Genomic DNA, 22,465 nt, shown 5'->3' with positions numbered 1-22,465 from the left:
ATCTTTTTTTTTTTTTTTTTTACTACTTCCGCTTTATTTTGATTTCTTTCTCCATGACTTCATTGTTTTTCGACAAATTACCCCGAAGAAACAGCAGCTGAGCGAAGCGCAGCAGCAAGAACACTGCCTGCTGGTCACCCTCACAAACCTGTCTTTCCAGCCAGACCTCACCCATCATGGCCGACTGCTCCTATTACCGTCCCTGGCCAAGCAAGGCTCGGCGGAGTGGGGGGTGTCGCCGCCGCTGCCGCCGATTCACCGGCAGGCTCAGCAGCTGCTTCTCCACTGAAATCCCCTTGGCCCTTTTCCCCGTCTCCTGCATGTTCTGCACCTATTAGATCCACCGCCGCCACGGGATCTCCACTTCAAGCACCTAACCAGTCGATGCCCTCGTCCCCTTTGAGGTCTTACAGGACTATGCCGTCACCTATTAAAACCGTTGTACAGCAAGGTCAGTATCCGGTCCAGGCATCTGCCAGCCTGGTGTCCTCTGGAAGTCCGTGTAAGCCTGCCACGGATCCCGCGTCCATCAAAAGTATCGCTTCTGCGTACGCTTTAAGGACCTCCCCAATTCACTCGATACCCAACGGTTATGCGGCGGATAAGTCGTCAGCCCCGGTATCACCAAAGACCTCGTATAATATTTACAGTTCTGGTGTGCCAGGAGCACCAAAGAGCATCTCCAGCCTGTCCTCTTTGAAAACCTCTTCCGATTCAATCCAACGAGGAACAAAGTCATCCCTGTCGTCTGTGTCCTCCGCTGGAAGGACGACCATCGCCTCATCGGAATTGTCCGCAATGAACGGAAACGTCTCACCCGTCAAACATCCGACATCCTCGTCCACGCCCTCTTCACCGTCTTCTCGGCTCCTGTCGGAGAGGAGCTGCAGCCTTCAGGAGAGGATCCAAGCCACCACGCAGGCGGCCACGTCCGGCATCAGCGCCGCCATAAACGAAGCCATCGACTCGTGCTCCGCGTCGGGTTACGCCACTCTTAAATCGCTGTCTTCTCCTCGTAGATCTGCCCCAGCGAGCTCTGCTTACGCTTCTCTGAGATCTGCAGCTGCCTCGCCGGGTCCGCCGGTTTCCTCGAATACGGTCACCGTCCCCGTTTATTCGTTGGTCAACGTCATGGTAGAGACCCCCGTCAAACCGGGACCGGGGTCTCTCAAAATGGCGTTTCCCGATTCCCCTCGTGCCTCGTCTTCTTCTTCCGTGTCGTCCTGCGTTACTTCCTCAAAAATCAAGTCCCAGTTGAAATCGCCTCCCTTCATCACTCCCCCCATCGTTCATCGTGCCGCAGCTTCCAACCAGGAAATACTGAAAGACGTAGCCGACATGAAGGAGGACCTCATGAGGATGACCGCCATCTTACAGACGGACACGCAGACGGCAGCTAAAACTGTCCAAACTTCTCTCACCAGCACCCCTCAGGAGACCAAGTTAGATGACGAGGAGCCATATACTCTGGTGGAGAAAGTCAAAGAAGACTTGGTGAAAGTCAGTGAGATCTTACAGAAGGACATCGTGAGTGACGGCAAGGCTAAAGGAAGAGTCGTCGAGGAGGACGGCTGGGAGGAATTTTCCACGGATGAAATCGCGGAAGCCCAAAGAAGCGTCCTCTCTCACGAGGAGGACACACATCGGCTGAACGACCTCGAACTGGCGAGAGTGGTTGACTTTTTAACGAACGACATTGGCGCTAGCTCTCTTTCCAAAATGGCGGAACTGAAAAGTCGATACGAGGAGGAGGCCAAAGGGGACAGGGAAGAGAAACAAAAACGTGTCCTGAAACCATCCATGACGATACAGGAGCATAAGTTAAAAATGCCTCCTCCCGTCTCAGGAATGCTCAGATCTCCGTCAGAGAAGGACCTAAGCAAGCTTGCTGAGTCATATCAGGGTGGAGACACCATTCTGGAATCTCCAGAGGAGCTCTCTCACGAGCAGGACAAGAGCCCTCTGTCCGACAGCGGCTTTGAGACCAGGAGTGAAAAGACTCCTTCTGCTCCCCAAAGCGCAGAAAGCACAGATCCCAAACCTTTGTTCACCGATGCCCCCATCCCACCAAGTGTCACGGAGAGCAGATCCGAGGTGGGTCAGATTCAAAGTTACGAGCAGCCTTACGATGAACCGGTTCTCAGGGACGAGTCTGCGTCTGATCTTCCTTCAACGAGCTCAACCTCAGCCGTCCACGTGAAAGTTCCCGAGGAGGACTCGATGAGCGTGTGTCTAAAAGAAGAAACTCACATCACGACCACGACTCGAATGGTCTATCACAAACCTCAGATCCCTGATGGCGCCGAGGTGATTGAGGAAGCCATGTCAGTCCGAGACATCATGAAAGCCTTCCAGTCCGGTAGAGACCCGTCCAAAGAACTTGCAGGGCTCTTTGAACACAAAGCCAGTCAGGACTCTGTCAAGGGTGATGAGCTTTCTCCTAGGTTCCTTGACAGAGACACTAAATCCAAACCCAAAGTAGAAAGAATAATCGAGGTCCACATTGAGAAGGGGCACAGCACAGCCGAGCCAACTGAGGTTTTTATCAGAGAAACTAAGAAACACCCTGAGATGTACGTCTACAAATCGGACAGGAGCATTAAGGAACTGCTCGATTACGATGAGAACCAACAGGAAGAGGAGGAGCTGATTGTCGACGAATCCTTGCCTCCTTTTTTGGAAACATCTCGTGTCAACACTCCGGTGTCGCAGGAAGACGACAGTCGACCGAGCTCTGCTCAGCTGATTGCCGACGATTCATACAAAGCCCTGAAACTGCTGAGTCAGCATTCCATAGAATACTGTGACGATGAGCTATCGGAGATCAGAGGCGAGTCTTACAGGTTTGCGGAGAAAATGCTCCTCTCGGAGAAACTTGATGTAGCATCAGCGTGTCACTCAGACTCGGAAGATTCTGCAATGATTGCTGACAAAACCCAAACATCTGACGATAAAGGTCCGCAGCATGCTAGCCCCAAGTCATCAAAAGACGGTTCTCCAAAACAGGGAACATTTTTGCACAGAGATGAACCGTCACAATTCGATAAAGTTACAGTTCTCCATTATTCCACAGAACAAGGTAGTCCCAAACATGCCGTTTGGATGAGATTTACGGAAGACAAACATGACAGAAGCAGGGACAAGCTCCTCTATGAGGACCGGGTGGACCAGTCTGTGAAGGAGGCGGAAGAAAAACTCTGTGAGGTGTCCCGGTTTTTCCGTGACAAAACAGAAAAGCTCAACGATGAGCTTCAGTCGCCCGAGAAAAAACCTGTCAGACGACAACTCAAAGAACCGAGGTCCTGGCCCACTTCGGCTTGCAGCAGTCCTCAGAAAACCAAGTCAGGCGAGGACGGAGTCTATAAAAGCAAACTCAGGGAGCCTTCCGTCGGTAGAACATTCGGCAACGTTCTACCAACAGAAAAGAAAAGCTCTAGCTTGCCAAGCAGTCCCCAGAAAAGCGATGCGCTTAAACAACAAACTAAGATCAGTGAATCCGAACCCTCTTCTCCAACTTCAACATCCAGAGTCAGCTCAGCCAGGATCAAGTTTGAATCCGAGTCTCACAGAAAGGTTCAGTCCGGTCCAACTAAAATCCCTCCTCCGGTTCAGCCAAAACCTTCAATGAAGACATTACAGGAGAGCAAACTCCCGGTTTACCAGTTTTTAGCTGACAGAAAAGCATCCAAGGTTAGTGAAACTTCACAAGACGACATCTCCAAAAGTCGGCAAGGCGATAAATCTGACAAACCTGATTTGGTATCACCTCAGTCCCCAAAACACAGTGAAGGTACGTTGAACAGAAATATCCCAAAGCTCCCCCTGCAGAGACAAAGTAGTGCGATTGAGCCTGAGACAGGGACCGGTAAAGTCAAAGATCATGCTCATGCTGTTGTCACTCAAGACGTTAGCGGTCATGGTCCCGAGAAAGAAAGCGATCATAACAAATATCGAGTCGCAGCTGAGGTTTCAAGTAAAAATGAAGAAGAAATGACGAATAAAAATGGCAGAAAAAAATCAGACTCTCACATTCCGGTAAGAACGCCAACCAGTTTCAATGATAACGACCTCCCAAAGACACCTGCAGTAACGAAACCGTCACTAATCCCCACGCTATCGAAAAGTAAAAACCTTGAGAAAACCTCAGCAAAAACCAATGAAAACGTCACTTTCGAGATTCTCGATAACGCTCCCAAAGATTCCAACTCCAATAACTTAGTCACTTCCAGAGACATTCTGGAGAAGGTCATCACCGCGCCAACCGCTGCAGCAGCCAAAGACAACTTCAAAGGCATGAAAACGTTGCCCGTTTACGTCAGCCTCCAGGTGGGGCGGCAGGCTGAGCGGGACACCAAAGGGGGGGCGCTGCAGGCCGTCAAACAGAACCCGCTTCCCATCAGCCCAGATGACGACACGCTAGAACAGATCTCGTTCATAGATAGCTCGGGGAAAAGCCCCCTTACGCCCGAGACCCCCAGTTCTGAGGAGGTCAGCTACGACCTCACGTCCAAGACCCCCGATGGCTTCATTACTTCATTACTCACGGGTCAACCCAGCCCCATCATGGAGGTCTCTGAGGAATTAGAAGATGACCAAAACAGAGACATTTTCTCTTTTAAAGTTCCCGCGAGCGAAAGCAAAACTCAAGCAGACCTCGCTAATGCTAACATGCTAGAAAATAAAATGACTGATAATTATCAGATATTTGAAAATAGTTCCATTCAGAAAGAAAACACAATCAACGGCTATGACGAAAAAGCTGGGCAAGATGTCTCCAAAGACAAAGGGGTGGCGTACATCGAGTTCCCCCCTCCCCCTCCTTTGGACCTTTCAGAAACATCCGATCCGGACAGGAAAGGTTCTTGCGCTTCATCGGAAACCGAGACCGAAATGATGGAAGTCAACTTACAGGAGGAACACGACAAGAAGTTGCTGACTGAGCCAATAATACGGATCCAGCCTCCTTCACCAGTGTCCCCCGAGGGGGGGGACGATAGTCAGTCCAACGGTGAAGACGATGACGAAGGGTCAATCTTTCACCCGATTCCCAGTAAAAAATTCCCCTTCAATGCAACCGGAGAGGAAGAAGAACAACGTAGGAGGGAGAAATTAAAGAAACATGACAAGAACGGAAACAAAGAACCAGCGGTTGGAACCAATGGCTTCAATGGTTCTAATGGTTCTAATGGTTCTAATGGCAAGGTAGAGGACTACGAATATGAACAAAATGGAAACGACCAGTCAATAACGGATTGTTCGCTCGCCACCACAGCTGAATTCTCCCATGATACCGATGCGACAGAGATAGACTCCTTAGACGGATACGATCTCCAGGACGAGGATGACGGTATGTACGAACAAGCTGACTTGAAGTCGCTCGGAACGCCGGATAGTCGCAGAGACGTCTGGGCGCCCGACACGTTTCGATCCTTGGAGCGTTCTTTTCCTCAAACAAAACTTGAAGTGATCGAAGAGGAGAAAACCCCAGAGGAGTGTCACAAGGACCATCAAGACTTTCCTTCAGATGGTGAAAAACCGAATAACTGTCTTGAACAGAAACCCTCACCCAAAGAGGGCTTTTCAGATACTTACTTTAGTTATAAATTAGAAGAGGAGTTCAATTCTCCTTTTAAGACCGTTGCTACCAAAGGTCTGGACTTTGACCCCTGGCCCAGTAAAGGCAGCGACGAAGACGTCGTCAACATAGAAGAAACGCAGGAAAGCAACGGCGAACCCAAGCCTTTTGGCCTGGCGGTCGACGACCAGTCTCAGGCCACCACGCCAGACACCACGCCGGCCCGAACGCCAACAGACGATAGCACGCCGACAAGCGAGCCCAACCCGTTCCCGTTCCACGAGGGGAAGATGTTTGAGATGACGCGCAGTGGTGCGATTGACATGAGCAAGAGGGACATGGTGGAGGAGAGGCTCCAGTTTTTTCAGATCGGTGAGCATTGCTTCTCAACGGGCAGGTACAGGGTTAGGGAACCTAAGGTAGATGCCTCCTCACGAGACAGGGGTCAGGATGCAACCTGTAGTTCTGTAGTTGTCCCTCATGTTCCTGCGCGGACGGTCTCTGTCCAGATAGAAATGTCGAAACCGGTTAGCGGCTTCTGTACAGACGCGAATGAGCCGACGTTCTCGACGTTTAGAACCGGAACAATCACATCTGATAGCGCTAGTAATTCTTTATGTAATAGCACTTTTGATAATGTCACAACTTCGGGTATAAATGTAGTAAACTATGCAAATTCTAGCGGTCCCTTGGATACACCAGGAACGATTGACCGTTTGGGTAGCACTTTCTCCCAAAACCCAAATAGCCTGACTGCACCTGCACCGACCAACCAACAATCATTGAGTATCAACCCCAACACCAACACCATTGACCCTCATTGTGTTCCTTCAGATGTTATTCAAGTGAACAGTAGTCGGTCCAACCTGATAACCAACCTTGACAATGACGGTAGCGGTCTTCCCAATGTAGCAATACCGAGCACAGGACCCAAAGACGTAAAAAAAATCATATCCAAGTCCAGGATACCAGTGAGATTCCCCCGAAATCAACTATGCAAACGCGTTGACACTGATAAGTCGCAAGGCAAAGCTAATAGATTCCTAATCGGGACACATACGTTTAGGGAAAGGCTGGACCCCCCTGAGAATTTCGTGACTAAATCTAGAATCCCAGCAGTGAAAGCCATGAAACGTTTTAGCCAAACCGATGCCCGGCCAGGCCGACGTAAAGATAAGCACTTTGCTAAACGCCATCAAAAAAGTAGCAACCGCGACACCGCAGATTGGTCGGTCAATAGCCAAGTACAGAATCCTCTGGACCCGACCATTCCCAACGAGGCCGAGCCTCCCGTTGACGACCGGCAATGCTCCACAAGCAGGGACACGTTCTCCTCAGAACCATCTAGACGTTCCTGCCCTTCACTCACCTCCACATCCACCACATCAACACCTTCTGCTAGAGCCGCGAGCGCTGAGCTTGAGCAGTCCAGCAGTCAGAGGCTGAGGAGGAGGAGCAGGAGGAAGAGTAGGCCGACACATGGAGGGGAGGAGCAGAAGGAGGAAGAGATTAAGGTTGATCAACCAATCACGAGTCCCGTCAGCGCTAACACGACTAGTTTGTAAACTCTTTCTAAGCACTTCCTGTATATCTTTATCTCTCTCTGATGCATGCAGATGTCGTGGGGTCGTTGTGGTGTCGTTGTGTAGCCGTCACCATTTTGTGTTATTGTGTTGTCTGACGAGGCCTTTGTGGCTCATCTTTTGATGGTCGATGGAGATGAGTGTGTAGATGTCAAATCCTGGACAGTCTTGCGAGAAAGGCTCCTTCGGTTTGTGCGCGGTAGGTTACGGTTCAATCCTTGTCATAGTATTCATATCTTTCCTTGAACCACTTGGCCATATTGCGGGAATTCAAAATCATTCCCAATCATCTCAAGACTGAGCAAGTGGAGCATGCTCCTCATACTACGTGAAGGAAAACCGACCGACCCCCACATTAGGAAACACTTGACGGGAGGCAAGTAAAAACTTATCTCGGAAAAAAAAACCTTAAACTGAACCCATCTACGGCTGCACGGCGGTCGAGTGGTTAGCGCGTAGACCTCACAGCTAGGAGACCGGGGTTCAATTCCACCCTCGGCCATCTCTGTGTAGAGTTTGCATGTTCTCCCCGTGCATGCCTGGGTTTTCTCCGGGTACTCCGGTTTCCTCCCACATTCCAAAAACATGCTAGGTTAATTGGCGACTCCAAATTGTCCATAGGTATGAATGTGAGTGTGAATGGTTGTTTGTCTATATGTGCCCTGTGATTGGCTGGCTCGCCCAAGGAATGGTTGTTTGTCTATATGTGCCCTGTGATTGGCTGGCTCGCCCGAAGAATGTCCAGGGTGTACCTCGCCTCTCGCCCGAAGACAGCTGGGATAGGCTCCAGCACCCCCCCCCCACGCGACCCTCATGAGGAAAAGCGGTAGAAAGTGAATGAATGAATGAATGAATGAACCCATCTACCATTGGACAGTCTGAGTGGGTAGCACTTAGCATCAACTTAGCAACGTGTGTAGAAGGCACAGCAAGTGACCGTGAGAATACTGGTACTGTACCTTAGTCTAAAGTGGTCCACTCGGGGCCTCGCGGTGGTCAATGGTTAGCATGTTGGCCCCACAGTCAGGAGATCTGGAAGACCAATCTGGTTCCCAATCTCTGTTAGCGTCTCTGTTTCGTGGGTGTTCTCCGGGTACTCTGGTTTCCACATTAGGTTAACTGGCAACCCTGGATTCCACCCACATTTGGTTAACTGGCGACCAGCCCACGATGTGCCCCACTTGTCGGCCGAAGTCAGTTGGGATAGGCTCCAGCATACTCCACGTTCCACTTGAACGTATTTTTCAGTGACCATCTGTACTCAGCAGACCAACATGGGGGCACTCATTCAGAAGCTCAGACCTCCAAAGCCGAGACCAAACAATTTCGACATTTCGTGCTAAAACTGTATGGCAGTTCTCTGGAGTCTTCTAATGAAGTGCAATGGTTTCTAGAACCCGGCCTGGTTCTCCTCTACTTGCCAGCTCGAACCGAAGGAGCCTCTCCAAGGATCAGTATTAGCTTGTCAAATCCGCTATGACAAAGAACCTCAGTGGAGACTTAGATGCTAACAAGTGTGACGTTGTGTTGGTTTTGCTCTGCTTGCCCGGTCCGTAGATGTCATGTTTGGTGGTGTTTTTGCTCTTTGGGAACGCTGGGAAAACAACTCATTGGCCGGATGTGACAATCAGACCTCATGCAGGGTTTCACGGATGTCAGCCGGGTGTACGGATTAGTGACTTCCTGTTCCGTCGTACGTGCTAACTGTTTTCCTTACACTTTAGTTACTTCTCGGGATGTCCCGATCCAGTGTACTTTGAAGATCGGGTAAAATCAGCCTCTGTCGCGAGATGGTGTCAAGTTGGTTTCCGTATAACGTTGGGCCACACTCCAACATGGTCGGCGTGGGAATGGTCCTCAAAGCCGGTTGCTACTCCACACCCGCTAACACCGTAGGCTCTGTAGCTACAGCAGTAGTTTCCCCTCACTGTGCCTAGACTGCTGTGTCATGGTGCGGGGAGCCTGCACAGGAAGGGCTGCTGCAAACGCTTTTATTATTTATTATTTTTTTATTATTATTATTTTTTTATTATATAATATAATATAATGTATATTATTGTTATTATTTATTATTATTGCAAATTTCCCCACTGAGGGACGAATAAAGGCATATCTAGTCTGCACAGGAAGGGCCGCTGCAAACGCTTTTATTATTTTTTATTATTTATTTATTATTATATAATGTATATTATTATAATAGTATATATTAGTATTTATTATTATATAATGTATATTAGTATAATAGTATAATATTATATATTATTATTATTATTTATGTATTATTATTTATTATTATATAATGTATATTATTATAATAGTATGTATTAGTATTTATTATTATATAATGTATATTAGTATAATAGTATAATATTATATATTATTATTATTTATGTATTATTATTTATTATTATATAATGTATATTATTATAATATTGTATATTATTTATTTATTATTATTTATTATTGTATAATTTATATTAGTATAATATTATAATATTATTTATTTATTATTATTGCAAATTCCCCCACTTAGGGACGAATAAAGGCATATCTTATCTTATTTTAAAAAAATTAAAAAAAGGTTCAGTACCAAATCGGATTGGAAAGATGATAAAAATAATGATAATAATAATAAATAATAATAATAATAATAATAAAATAAAAAATAATAATGGTCTCCGGCAAACAAGGCGTGTTTAAGTTGGGTTAAAAGAGGCGGAGTTACCATCCATACCGCCCCCGACTGTCCCATTGTGATGTGTTCAAGAGCGAGCGTGAACGTAGCACCAAATCATGCCTGCCCGTATCTGGTCCGGTTCTGGTTTCAAGTGTCAGCCATGAGTTGTTTTCATCAGCGGTGGGAATGTTGCCTGACGATGGATTGATTGCTTGTGACGTGAAACCAAAACTCTCCACACGTTTATCGTTTTACTAACAGTACTGGACATTTAAGACTTTTCTCTCCATTGATTGGATGTGACTTTCTTCTGTTTTGTGAGCGAATACTTCAAATACCACAAACACAACCACTGGGGGTGTTTTGTCTAGAAAAGCAGGGGGTCTCCAGTAGTCGATAATTTGAAACTACGTAAAAGTGACTCAGGTTTCATGAGTGTAAAGTAGCAAACTTAATGTTTTTATTTGTGGTCGTTTTTTCTCTAAACCCGTTTGTGGTGTTTCATTTTGACTTAGCACACCTGAACTCATCACATTTTGTTCATTTGCCCGTCTCGCTTATCTCACAATGGTTTTGTTGTGTCGGACACCGCCTGCTTTTAGGCCCCCAGAGTCCCTGTGAGAGGACGGACCTCCGCATGGCCATAGTCGCAGACCACCTCGGACTCAGCTGGACTGGTGAGCCCACACACACACACACACACACGTACGTACAATCGAGCCAAGCCAAGGACAGCCAGTCTTGTAGTCTTTGCTGCCATCTGGTGGACACTTTATGCCACTACACATACATCCTGATGACTAGTGCTGCAGTGGCGTGGTCCCATCCATCAGCATCTCATGTGCACCACATCACAGAGCAGGAGGTTGAAAGTTGAATGCCAGCACAAATGCTGAGTCGTGATGTGCGTGTCGGGTCAGAGGATGTGCACGCCGACGTCAGCGTGAAAGGGGGCGTGGTTTTGTCTGCAGCCCAGACAAAACCAGACTACACCTGCACTGCAGCACATGCCCACGCCTTTGTGGATGCATGTGTGTGTATCTGTGTGTGTGTGTATATCTGTGTGTGTATGCGCATACACACTCGCAGGGGCGTGCCCGTCTGACTGGTGGCCCGGCGAGTGCTCGCTGGAGGCTCGGATCCATTTTTAATGTGCGACGCGGCGCTGCAGTCAACAAGTGAACACAATGTTCTCTCCTCTTTCAATTTACTGCCGAGAATGGATCTCACCTGCAGAGAGTTTATAAACGCCAAAAGTATAATTATAATAAGTATAATGATAATAATCTGTTTAGAGGGTAATTAAATATGTTTATTATTAAGCTGAATACACACTGATATTGTTTTGAAAATTAGAACATAACATTTATCATTGTTGGATCTTAAGGAGGTTCGGTTTTTCCAGGTACTTCGGTTTCCTCCCACATTCCAAAAACATGCTAGGTTAATTAGCCACTCCAAATTGTCCATAGGTATGAATGTGAGTGTGAATGGTTGTTTGTCTATATGTGCCCTGTGATTGGGTGGCTCGCCCGAAGAATGGTTGTTTGTCTATATGTGCCCTGTGATTGGCTGGCTCGCCCGAAGAATGGTTGTTTGTCTATATGTGCCCTGTGATTGGCTGGCTCCCCGAAGAATGGTTGTTTGTCTATATGTGCCCTGTGATTGGCTGGCTCGCCTGAAGAATAATTGTTTGTTTTTTTGTGCCCTGTGATTGGCTGGCTCGCCCGAATAATGGTTGTTTGTCCATATGTGACCTTTGGCTGTCTCGCCTGAAGAATGGTTGTTTGTCTATATGTGCCCTGTGATTGGCTGGCTCGCCCGAAGAATGGTTGTTTGTCTATATGTGCCCTGTGATTGGCTGGCTCGCCCGAAGAATAATTGTTTGTTTTTTTTGTGCCCTGTGATTGGCTGGCTCGCCTGAATAATGGTTGTTTGTCCATATGTGACCTTTGGCTGTCTCGCCCGAAGAATGGGTGTTTGTCTACATATATGTGCCCTGGGATTGGCTGGCTCGCCCGAAGAACGGTTGTTTGTCTATATGTGCCCTGGGATTGGCTGGCTCGCCCGAAGAACGGTTGTTTTTCTCCATATATGTGCCCTGTGATTGGCTGGCTCGCCCGAAGAATGGGTGTTTGTCTATATTGTGCCCTGTGATTGGCTGGCTCGCCCGAAGAATGGTTGTTTGTCTATATGTGCCCTGTGATTGGCTGGCTCGCCCGAAAAATGGTTGTTTGTCTATATGTGACTTAGGATTGGCTGGCTCGCCCGAAGAACGGTTGTTTGTCTATATTGTGCCCTGTGATTGGCTGGCTCGCCCGAAGAACGGTTGTTTGTCTATATGTGTCCTGGGATTGGCTGGCTCGCCCGAATAATGGTTGTTTGTCCATATGTGACCTTTGGCTGTCTCGCCCGAAGAATGGGTGTTTGTCTATATTGTGCCCTGTGATTGGGTGGCTCGCCCGAAGAATGGTTGTTTGTCTATATGTGCCCTGTGATTGGGTGGCTCGCCCGAAGAATGGTTGTTTGTCCATATGTGACCTTTGGCTGTCTCGCCCGAAGAATGGGTGTTTGTCTATATTGTGCCCTGTGATTGGGTGGCTCGCCCGAAGAATGGTTGTTTGTCTATATGTGCCCTGTGATTGGGTGGCTCGCCCGAAGAATGGTTGTTTGTCTATATGTGCCCTGTGATTGGCTGGCTCGCCCGAAGAATGGTTGTTTGTCTATATGTGCCCTGTGATTGGGTGGCTCGCCCGAAGAATGGTTGTTTGTCCATATGTGCCCTGGGATTGGCTGGCTCGCCTGAAGAATGGTTGTTTGTTTTTTGTGCCCTGTGATTGGCTGGCTCGCCTGAAAAACGGTTGTTTGTCCATATGTGCCCTGTGATTGGCTGGCTCGCCCAAAAAACGGTTGTTTGTCTATATGTGCCCTGTGATTGGCTGGCTCGCCCGAAAAATGGTTGTTTGTCTATATGTGACTTAGGATTGGCTGGCTCGCCCGAAGAACGGTTGTTTGTCTATATTGTGCCCTGTGATTGGCTGGCTCGCCCGAAGAGTGGTTGTTTGTCTATATGTGCTCTGTGATTGGCTGGCTCGCCTGAAGAATGGTTGTTTGTCTATATGTGACTTAGGATTGGCTGGCCCGCCCGAAGAATGGTTGTTTGTCTATATGTGCCCTGTGATTGGGTGGCTCGCCCGAAGAATGGTTGTTTGTCTATATGTGCCCTGTGATTGGCTGGCTCGCCCGAAAAATGGTTGTTTGTCTATATGTGCCCTGGGATTGGCTGGCTCGCCTGAAGAAGGGTTGTTTGTTTTTTTGTGCCCTGTGATTGGCTGGCTCGCCCGAAGAACGGTTGTTTGTCTATATGTGCCCTGGGATTGGCTGGCTCGCCCGATATTTGTCTATATGTGCCCTGTGATTGGCTGGCTCGCCCGAAGAGCGGTTGTTTGTCTATATGTGCCCTGGGATTGGCTAACGACCAGTTCAGGTTGTACCCAGAAAATCTGAATATTTTGACCTTGGATTGGTTGAATCGGTTAAGAAATACGGGAGCGTTGGAAAGGAATCTACCACTCTGGTTGACAGATTGAACCCGATGGTTGCCGGTTCGATTCTCAATGGTAGATTTCAACACGTTAATAAACGTGTGAGGCATATCTAATTACTTGACGACTTTGGCGATTCTCCGCTTGGTCGGAAATGAAACCCCCATACAAGAAGCGCAGGGATGCGCGGTGCGCTTTGCCTCCATGGTGATTTATATATCGTGTGTGTGTGTGTGTGTGTGTTCCAGAGCTGGCCCGAGAGCTGGACTTCTCCGTGGAGGAGATCAACCTGATCAGGGTGGAGAACCCAAACTCCCTGACGGCGCAGAGCTTCATGCTGCTAAAGCGCTGGGTGCACAGGGACGGTAAAAACGCCACAAGTAAGCCGGGCGCACCACACGCTCGTCCGACTGCGTTGGGTTGAACAACACACTGATTGTGCGCCGTTTGTGTTTGTGTTTGTGTCTCCTCTCCAGCGGACACTTTAACGGCGGTGCTGAATAAGATCAATCGCTTGGATATTGTGACTTTGCTGGAAGGGCCCATATTTGACTACGGTAACATTTCAGGCACGCGCTGCTTTGCCGATGATAACGCAGTATTCCCGGATCAGTCCGATGGTAAATTGTAGTCCACCTTAGCTCCACACTCTTTTAGACTCTCTCTCTCTCTCTCGCTCGCTCTCTCGTCTTTACCTCCACTGTTCCTCACCTGCTCTCTCTCTCTCGGCCAGACACGCCCCACCTCGTTAGCGCTTACGGAATCAATCACGCTTGACCCGACACGGCCTGGTTGATAGTGTAGATATCGTACAACAACGGCACTTTCACACTCTAAAAACAAAGTGTAAGGAATCAGGGTGTAACGGTACTGTACCATATTCCCAATCACTGTTTTTCCCGCACGGAACTTTTGCTTTTCCGACGTCACGGACAGGAAGTGAGGTTGTTGTTTTTTTCATCCCCTGTCTAGAGGAAATGGTAGATCTGTTTTTGGCAGGAGCCAATCACATGGTCATTAATCATGGTGTCATCTTACCAAAAAAAAAATGTCAAAATCATCACACAGCAACTTAACACTCAAAAACTAGGTAGTAACTATACAAGGCGAGTACCAATGGAAGTTTAAAATGAACTATTGTAACTTCATCCCATCGTGCATTTTGTCCCAGCAATGCATATCATTGATTTGTCTATTCGCCAGAGGGAGGCTGAAGTAATTGCAGCGCCCCGGCAGCAGTAACCAATGAAATTTTGTGCTGGGATGAACTGCGTTTTTTTTTTTTTGTTTGTTTTTTGGACGCTGCAGACACAACTGGAGCGGAACTCACTCACGGACTTGTGCGCGCCATTTTATGACGTGGCTAAATTTAGCGGTTGTGACTTGGAAATTACGTGAATTTTATTTTTGACTGAACTGTGGTGACGGCTAACCGTTACACCCCTAGTACTAAATAGTACTAATTATTAGGTGTAGTCGGAGCATTTTTCCCATGATGCATTGCAGTTGTACTTGTGAGTGATGTGAATTGCAAGGTTTATATTTCCGTTGACTTTATGGATAAAATGTCTTTTTTTTTTTTAAATGTTTTCCATGTGTGAGCATGCTTCCGGGTCACAGCGCTGGTTGATTGCTTGCAGTCCATACCTTTGCTTTTTCTTTGGCTTTCTGACCATGACCCAGAAAGCTAACGTTAGCTTGCTTGCTCTCCTTCTGCCTTTCTCTCTTCCCTCTGGTAATAACGTCACCATGTTTGTTCTCTGACCCTGACACGCCCCTTCTCCCCCCCGCCGTGGGACATTTCAGACCACTTTGATTGGCAGGTGACGTGATGTGATGTGGAAGGGGCGGGGTCAGGGTCAGAGGTGCAGGCCGTGTTGCGTTAACGTGAGCGTGTGCGTGCATGGTCCTCAGACTAACTCCTCCTCCCGACGCTGGGAAGGCCTTTTTCCTCCTCATCCCAGCGTGTGTGAAGACGTCATCTCCTCCTCGCTTCCTCCCAGCTTCATCCTCCTTGAGGCCGGCAGATCTCCTCCTCTTCCTGCTCCTCCTCCTCCTCCTAACTAAGACTAATTGCTGCAGAGAATCGCTGAATCGGCGCTGAGCACAGCTAGCTAAGTCATCCGACATGGCTGCTAGCTCCTTTAACCCCGCCCACTTCCTTCCATGTCGCATTCGTGTCTCCTCGAAATTACGCAACTTGATCATCGTTCACTTCCTGTTTGTCATTAACGTCCTTTTCTGTTTGTTTGTTTGTGCGCTACCTGAACTAGCTCCAAACCCACTCAGATCTCCCACGCTCCCGCAGTGTCCTCAAACGCCTCACGCCGGCATCCCTCTCTCTAGCCCCGCCTCTTCTTCCTCTCCTCCTCCTCCTCCTCTCCCCGTTTGTCCCGGCGCCCCCTTCTTTTTTTCATCCCCTCCCTCTGTGTTCCGCTTCCCCTCCCCCCCGCCCACGCCCCCCGTATACCTCCTCCCCGTCGCCCCCGTCCTCCCCCACCTGTGTGACCTGCCGTACTCCCCCCCGCTTCCCTCCTCCCCCAGAAGCCCCTTCGGCTCCTCCTCCTTCTTCTTCTCCCGCCCCCCACACCTCCACCTGCTGTCGCCGCCTCCCGCTTTCTCTTCGCCGTGCTCCTCCTCCCCTCCCTCTCCTCCTCCTCCTCCTCCTCCGGTGATTTCAGCGCCCTCTCTACCTGCCTCCTCCCCACCGTCCCCCCTCCCTCCTGGCGTCCCGCCTCACTTCAGGCGGGACCCTTCTGTCCCTGAAGTGTACATCTAAACACCTCAACTAATCTGCTAACTAACCCGCATGGCTGCTAGTTAAGCTAATCACGTTAAAATGAGGTGGCTCCGCCCCTTTTAGCAAAACAACAAAAAAACAAGACTTCAGATTTCCTTTTTGGGCTTTTTTCTTTTCAATAAAAGTTCAATTGTTGACAAAAACAAGTCTGAAATTTATGCAAAAAAAATATTGTGAGAAGGGTCATTATTTTCGAGAATTAAGTTGGATTTTTTTTGACAACGTAAAAAATATTTCAGATTTTTTTTTTTTACAAGAAGTTGTTTTTTGAGAAAGAAAAGTAAATAAATAAAAATGATATTTTTGAGGACGATAAGTTATCTCATTTAGTTATCAGAAATAAAAAAATATAAAATAAAATCTATAGTAAAAATAATAATAAATGCTCTTCTGAAAGGAAAAAATAATAATAATTTGGCGAAAAAATGTGGCATTATTACGAGAATAAAGTGTCTTATTTTGAAAGGGAATATTTAAAAATTAAAAGAATTAAATTAATTAATTAAATTAAAGAATATAATAAAAATTAATAACAATTGACAATAAAGTTGCAATGAAAAGTGTGAAATAAAAAAAATTGATGACCTGCTCCCCCCCCCCCGCCCCCCCACATTGGTGGTCCCCTATTGATGTGTCTTGTGTCTTTTTGCCTTCCCTTTCTTGTCTTTGCTTGTTTCTTCATTTCATCACCTCCACCGCTTTGCCTCCGACTTTTCCTCTCTTCCACCCCCCCCCCCCCCCCCCCCCATCCCCAACCCCCCATCCTCCCTTCCCATGCTAATCCTGTCCTCCTGCCACCCACCCAGGGTACCACAATGTAGAACTGGAGCTGCAAACCCCCTCTGACCTGAAGTACACGCCCCCGACCCCGCTGCGCTCCGACCACTTTTTCAGTGAGGGCGACTCCCCCGTAGACTCCCCTAGCCAGGCCGCCCTCGCCAGGCCGAGCGACCTCCTCCTGGAGCCCCCCCTGGTGCGGGTGGAGGACACCAGCCTGACGTCCGGCGAGAGCGGCGTGTCTCGCGAGTGGCCCGACAACGACAGACGGGCGGCGAAGCAGCGAGGGGCCAAGATTGAGTTTGAGGGGGCTTACGCCGCGGATAGAGACCGGAACCCGGAGCGGGAAGCTGCCAACGGAAGGATGGAGGAGACAGAGGAGGAGGAGGAGGAGATGACCCAGGAGAGGCTGCAGAGTCTCCTGGAGGACATCAAGCTGGAGGAGGAAGGCTCGGAGGAGGACGAGGAGATGACGGAGGAGAAGGTGCACGCCATCCTTCAACAAGTGCGTCAGGCAGAAAAAGATTTGTCTTCGCTCACAGGCTGGAGGGGCGACGCCGCCATCACGGACGCCGGCGCCTCTGACCTCGGCCCCGCCTCCGAGGAGGGCAGGTAGGGTCCACACGGCTGGCCTTTGGCTTCGGAACGTATCCAACGTATCCGTTTCTCTCCTCGCCAGCCCCGAGAGTCTGGCCGACTCGCTGGAGCAACCGCCGGCTCGCGGGGGCAAGGATGGCACCGACGCCGCGGGGGAGGGGTCGGGCAAGAGGAGAGGAGCCGAGGAGGGAGGAGGCGACAGATCGGGCCACAGAGTCCAGGTGAGAGGACGCAATCGTGCGCTGGTCGATAATGTGCTTGCGATGCCCCGCCCCCTTTCAAAGACCTTCAAATGTTGCTCATAGTGGGCACAAAATATCATTCATGAGGAGGATGATGAGGAGGAGGAGGAAGTGGAGGAGGAGGAGGTGGACTCCAGCTCTGAGGAGGAGACCACCGTCACCACCAGGGTGTTTCGCAGGCGCCTCATACTCAAGGTGTGTGCGCCTGCCGTGTGCAGTGCACCGGTGTGCCGCTAGGGGAGCTCTAGTGCTTGTCTGCTTACCATGAAATGTCATGGACTTTTTTAAGCACAATATTTTTTTGAGATTTTTTTTTTATATTTTACGTATATGTTTTGAGTATAAAATGTTATTTAATAATCTTATTCTTTTTTTATTATTTAAAAATAATTTATAATCTTAAAAGTTGTAATTCCATGAAAGTAAAAATTGCAAATTGGATAAAGTTTTATATTTATTTAGATTTTAATATTTTTTTGAATTTTTCAAGAAGTAATGTTACAAGAATAAAAAATAATGTATTTTTTAATGAACGTTTTTGAGTCCAAAGTCCTAAGTCTGAAGACTGCATATTTCCAAAACAAAACTGTACACAAAAATAAGTGATTTTACCAGAATTAAGTACTTGATTTATAAAAGTTCTAAAAACTTTTTCTAAAAAAATATTTTTTTTTTATATAAAATTATTTATAACAATAAAATTCCTGTTTTTGAGAGGGAAATTTTTTTTTATTAGAAACAAATTGTATATTTTGAAGAAAAAAAATTATCCAAAATTGATAATTAAGTTGTGTACTTTTGCAGGAACAAAAACTTTTATTTCAATACAAAATAATTAATTAAAAGTATTTTATTTTTAAGATTTTTAAGTCATACATTTCTGAGAATAAAAAATTTATTTTTTATTTTGAAAAAAATAATCTTACAAGAATAAAATTGAGGAATTTCAACACTAATTAGCATCTTTTTTGAGAAAATATTCCTCATATAATTATTTAAAATATTGGAAATTAATTATTTAAATTATTAGAGATTTTAAAAAGTTATTTTTGGTAATTGTCGTAGGTTTTTTTATTAATCTGTCTTTTCATTCATGTATTGTTTAGAATGAAGTGGTATGTATTTTTTCGAAATTTTCTAGAACTCAAGTTGGTTTTTAGAACTAAAATATGACAGTGAAAATCATATTTTTAGGGGAAAAAATTACAATAATAGTTGTATAGTCACGAATTAAGTTTATTTTCTAGAGAAAATGTGCAGTGCACCAGTGTGCCACTAGGGGGAGCCATTGTGTGTGTTTTTATATCAGTGAAGTGTGTCACGTGCCGTGTTGGTCACTTGTTGTCTGCATGTGCGGCCACGTGACATTTTCTGACGGCTGTTCTCGGCGGAACCTCATTCCTTGACTCCTCCCCCCTCTCTTATACGTCCTCTATCTTGTTTGACTCCGCCCCCTGTGTACGTCTTACCTCACGGCGCCTCCATCAGGGGGAGGAGGCCCGGAACGTTCCCGGAGAGTCCGTGACGGAGGAGCAGTTCACTGACGAGGACGGGAATCTGGTCACACGAAAAGTAACCACCACCGCCATCTTTGCCTCACACACACACTCCTATCCTCACCCTTTTATTTACCCCGCCCCCTCACAGGTAATCAGAAAGGTGGTTCGTCGTGTGGTGGGCGGCTCAGAGCCGAACCAAAAAGGCGCAGGCGCAGATGCAGGCGGTGCCACCGTCGCCATAGCGACAGGTGGCGCCGCAGGAGGGTCAAAGGGCAAGAGGCGGGGAAAGCGGTCTGACAGGCCCAGAAAGGTTGGCGCCGTCGGGATAGAACCCAAACGACTTTGCCGGCATGACGTTTGGATCTTGTGTGTGACGAGTGAAGCCTTGCATTCTCTGTCTTGGCCAGCAGGCGGCGACAAGCCGCACTTAACCTAGTTTGGTGGTCTGTGGTTATGTTGAGCAAGCCTGTGCTGCAGGACAGAAGAAGAAGAAGAAGAAGAACATAGAGGAAGTTGAAGCTTGTAGATGCGTGTTATGCTAGCTCTGCTAACGGTGTCGTCGTGGTGGTGAACTAACATGGGAGTCTGGCAGCTGTTAGCCACATTAGCTCCAGCAGAACCGGATGTTGCCGAACCCCGCGACGCTAACTTGAACTCTTTTTTTTGTGTTTGTGTCTTTCCGCTGCCCAGCCGGGGAATGGCAACAACGGCAACAAACCGGGGAGGAAGAGTCACTCGTAACAGCACAACTCCCGACGCTAGCTGGTAAGTTAGCCATGGCTGGCTAGCATTCACTCGCATGATATTGTTTCCCCGGAAACCAAAATAAATCTTATTTTTTAAGATTTTTTTTTTCCATGGATAAAAATGTGATATCAGCATAAAAAATGCTGATATTGTTCTTTGGCTAAAAAGCCAATATCGGACATCCATAATAAAAATGTTATTTTTTTAGTAAATACCTGCAATCTTTGAAAAAAATACATATTTTATTTTATGCTTTCGAAAAGGCTACTTTTAAAAGAATAAAGTCATTTATGTGTTAGAGAAATTTATGAGAATAAATACCCTATATTTTTTAGAAAATACAACTAAAATAAATAAAAAAATTGCGTATTTTCAGGAAGAAAAGCTGTATATTTTGTTGCGAAAATATTATATTGAGATATTTTTCAGAGAAAAACTAATATTATACAAATAAAATGTCATATTTTTAGAAGAAAGCTTGTAAATTCTCATTTTTGGCGAAACTATTTTATAAGAATAATATTTTGAGATTTTTCGAGGAATATTTATGAGGATAAAATCCTGTATTCATAAGAAAAACATGTATCATCTGTATTGCTTTTAAAGTATTTGCTACAGTACAGAAAAACAAATCCCATAATACAGTGGTTATTTATTATTTTCTGTCTTTTCTGTTTTTTTCATTTGAAATCGACAACTTTTTGTCCAACTTTTTCCGTCCTTTAGTCACCAGCAGTAGAACATGGGTAAGTTTCAGGAAAATATAAGTTTCTGACTAAAAAAGGGACATTTCAAACCGAACCTTCACTTTGAGCCAAACTTAGCCATATATATTTCACCAAAATATGTAAACAACTACGCCACAACACAATGGGTTGTAACCTAATGTCCGTTTTTAACGCCTTATGTTACGTCATCACCTCTTTGTACCTCCAAAAAATGTTAAATGGTGCTTTTATCGACGTTCCGCAGGTCTGCTGCCGCGTGGGAAACGGCGGGCGTGACTCATCGGTGCGCATGGTTTTTACCGCAAGACAAACTTTTTCATTTGGCATGAGCATGTCCACCACCAGAAGACACTTTCAGGACGGTCGGGAACAACAACAACGGAGACCCACGGACCACACCCACTCACCTTTGATGGAAGTCATGTGACCAAACGGTCACAAACCATGACGACAGACAGATGAGCGAGACGCCTTACTTGGTCCGTTTTCTCCTGCCGAGCCCACGGAGTCGGGCTGTACCATGTGGTTCTTTTTTTTTTTTTTTTTTGGATTTAATTGTGTGAAACAATCAGGCGCTTCGTGAGGTGTTTATGCACCGACGGGAGTTGGAAGCTCTGCACTCGCCACGCTCTTCCCAAAATCAGACTGATGTTTTCAACGAGCTGCGTGTGGACTGACTGCATGCGACACCACTTTGATTTCGGCTTTCTTTTTCCCGCCAAATCCAAAGCACTGGAACTTCTGGGAGAGGATGCCACGCCCCTTCCTTCACAGTAAACTTAGCACATCTTTGCAATGATAAGAATTCTAACAACAACGCAAAGCTTCATCCGTGTGCTTCTACAACATCCTCTCATTTCCACTCACTGTTGTGTCCAAACGGGACTGTTTTTAATCATTTGGATTGTTTTTATTTCATTAACAAGAGAACAGAGAATCTCATTTTTACCTGTATACTCCAAATGGAAGACTTTTTACTGCTACTTTAACATAACACTGTTAAAAATCAGATTTTCTGTTCCTGTGTGAACCTTTTTATTTGTTTTTTTTGCATTCTTATGAAGCTACTTTAACCTTCCTTGATGGTACCAACATGTATGACACAACCAACATAGCCTACACTGGATGATCCAAGACCTTATTTAAACAGGAAAAAAATAAATGATGTTTAAACTGAACGGTACCTTTATTTATTATTGGGCTTTTACAATATTGTATTATAATACTAATATTTGGACCCTTTTTCTACCGTATTAGCTGATATTGTCAGTGAAATAGGACTAGATTGGGCTAAATGCTGACATCTGGTGGACAGACAATGAAACTACATAAACGGCACTAAAATAATAATACATTTTATTCGTATAGCGCTTTTCAAAGTACTCAAAGACGCCTTTACAGTAGAGAAAAATAAATAAAAATAGAGTTGAGTAAAAACAGAGTAAAAGATGCATTAAAATATAATATCCAAACATTCCTTCAGAGCTAAAACACGGCTAAAAGCGGGGCTATTGAGCTGCTTACCTCTTGACCACCAGGGGGCGATCCACCCTCAGATTTTCTTCACAGAAGAAGAAGTAGCAGTCGTAATTCAACGTTTTCAAGTCATATCACCACCAAACAAAACCAGACTACTTCTTACCAGAGATTCTTCTTACGTTCTGTTTCGGGGACTCACTCCCGTGGGTGTTGTCA

The 22,465-nt window shown here is 46.4% G+C and overlaps 1 protein-coding gene across 6 annotated transcripts in view; it reads left to right on the top strand.

The window, feature by feature from the left end:
• LOC131132465 (ankyrin-3-like) overlaps positions 1-21,948 on the top strand; it is an 88,640-nt gene extending 66,692 nt beyond the window's left edge. For 3 of the 6 annotated variants that reach the window (XM_058078102.1, XM_058078104.1, XM_058078103.1), the window contains 10 exons: positions 10,438-10,512; positions 13,629-13,760; positions 13,857-14,000; positions 16,987-17,569; positions 17,637-17,775; positions 17,860-17,991; positions 19,285-19,368; positions 19,444-19,605; positions 19,986-20,060; positions 21,015-21,948. In XM_058078102.1, the coding sequence (XP_057934085.1) occupies positions 10,438-10,512; positions 13,629-13,760; positions 13,857-14,000; positions 16,987-17,569; positions 17,637-17,775; positions 17,860-17,991; positions 19,285-19,368; positions 19,444-19,605; positions 19,986-20,036 (1,502 nt within the window). In that variant the 3' untranslated portion in view covers positions 20,037-20,060; positions 21,015-21,948. Of the gene's footprint in view, positions 1-88; positions 7,133-10,437; positions 10,513-13,628; positions 13,761-13,856; positions 14,001-16,986; positions 17,570-17,636; positions 17,776-17,859; positions 17,992-19,284; positions 19,369-19,443; positions 19,606-19,985; positions 20,061-21,014 lie in introns of all 6 variants that reach the window. The other 3 variants (XM_058078105.1, XM_058078106.1, XM_058078101.1) reach the window with 2 other exon arrangements.
• Positions 21,949-22,465: the final 517 nt, after the last annotated feature.

This window comes from Doryrhamphus excisus, chromosome 7 (assembly GCF_030265055.1).
Source record: "Doryrhamphus excisus isolate RoL2022-K1 chromosome 7, RoL_Dexc_1.0, whole genome shotgun sequence".
Taxonomy (NCBI): domain Eukaryota; kingdom Metazoa; phylum Chordata; class Actinopteri; order Syngnathiformes; family Syngnathidae; genus Doryrhamphus; species Doryrhamphus excisus.
This window is presented reverse-complemented; position numbering and strand designations above follow the sequence as displayed.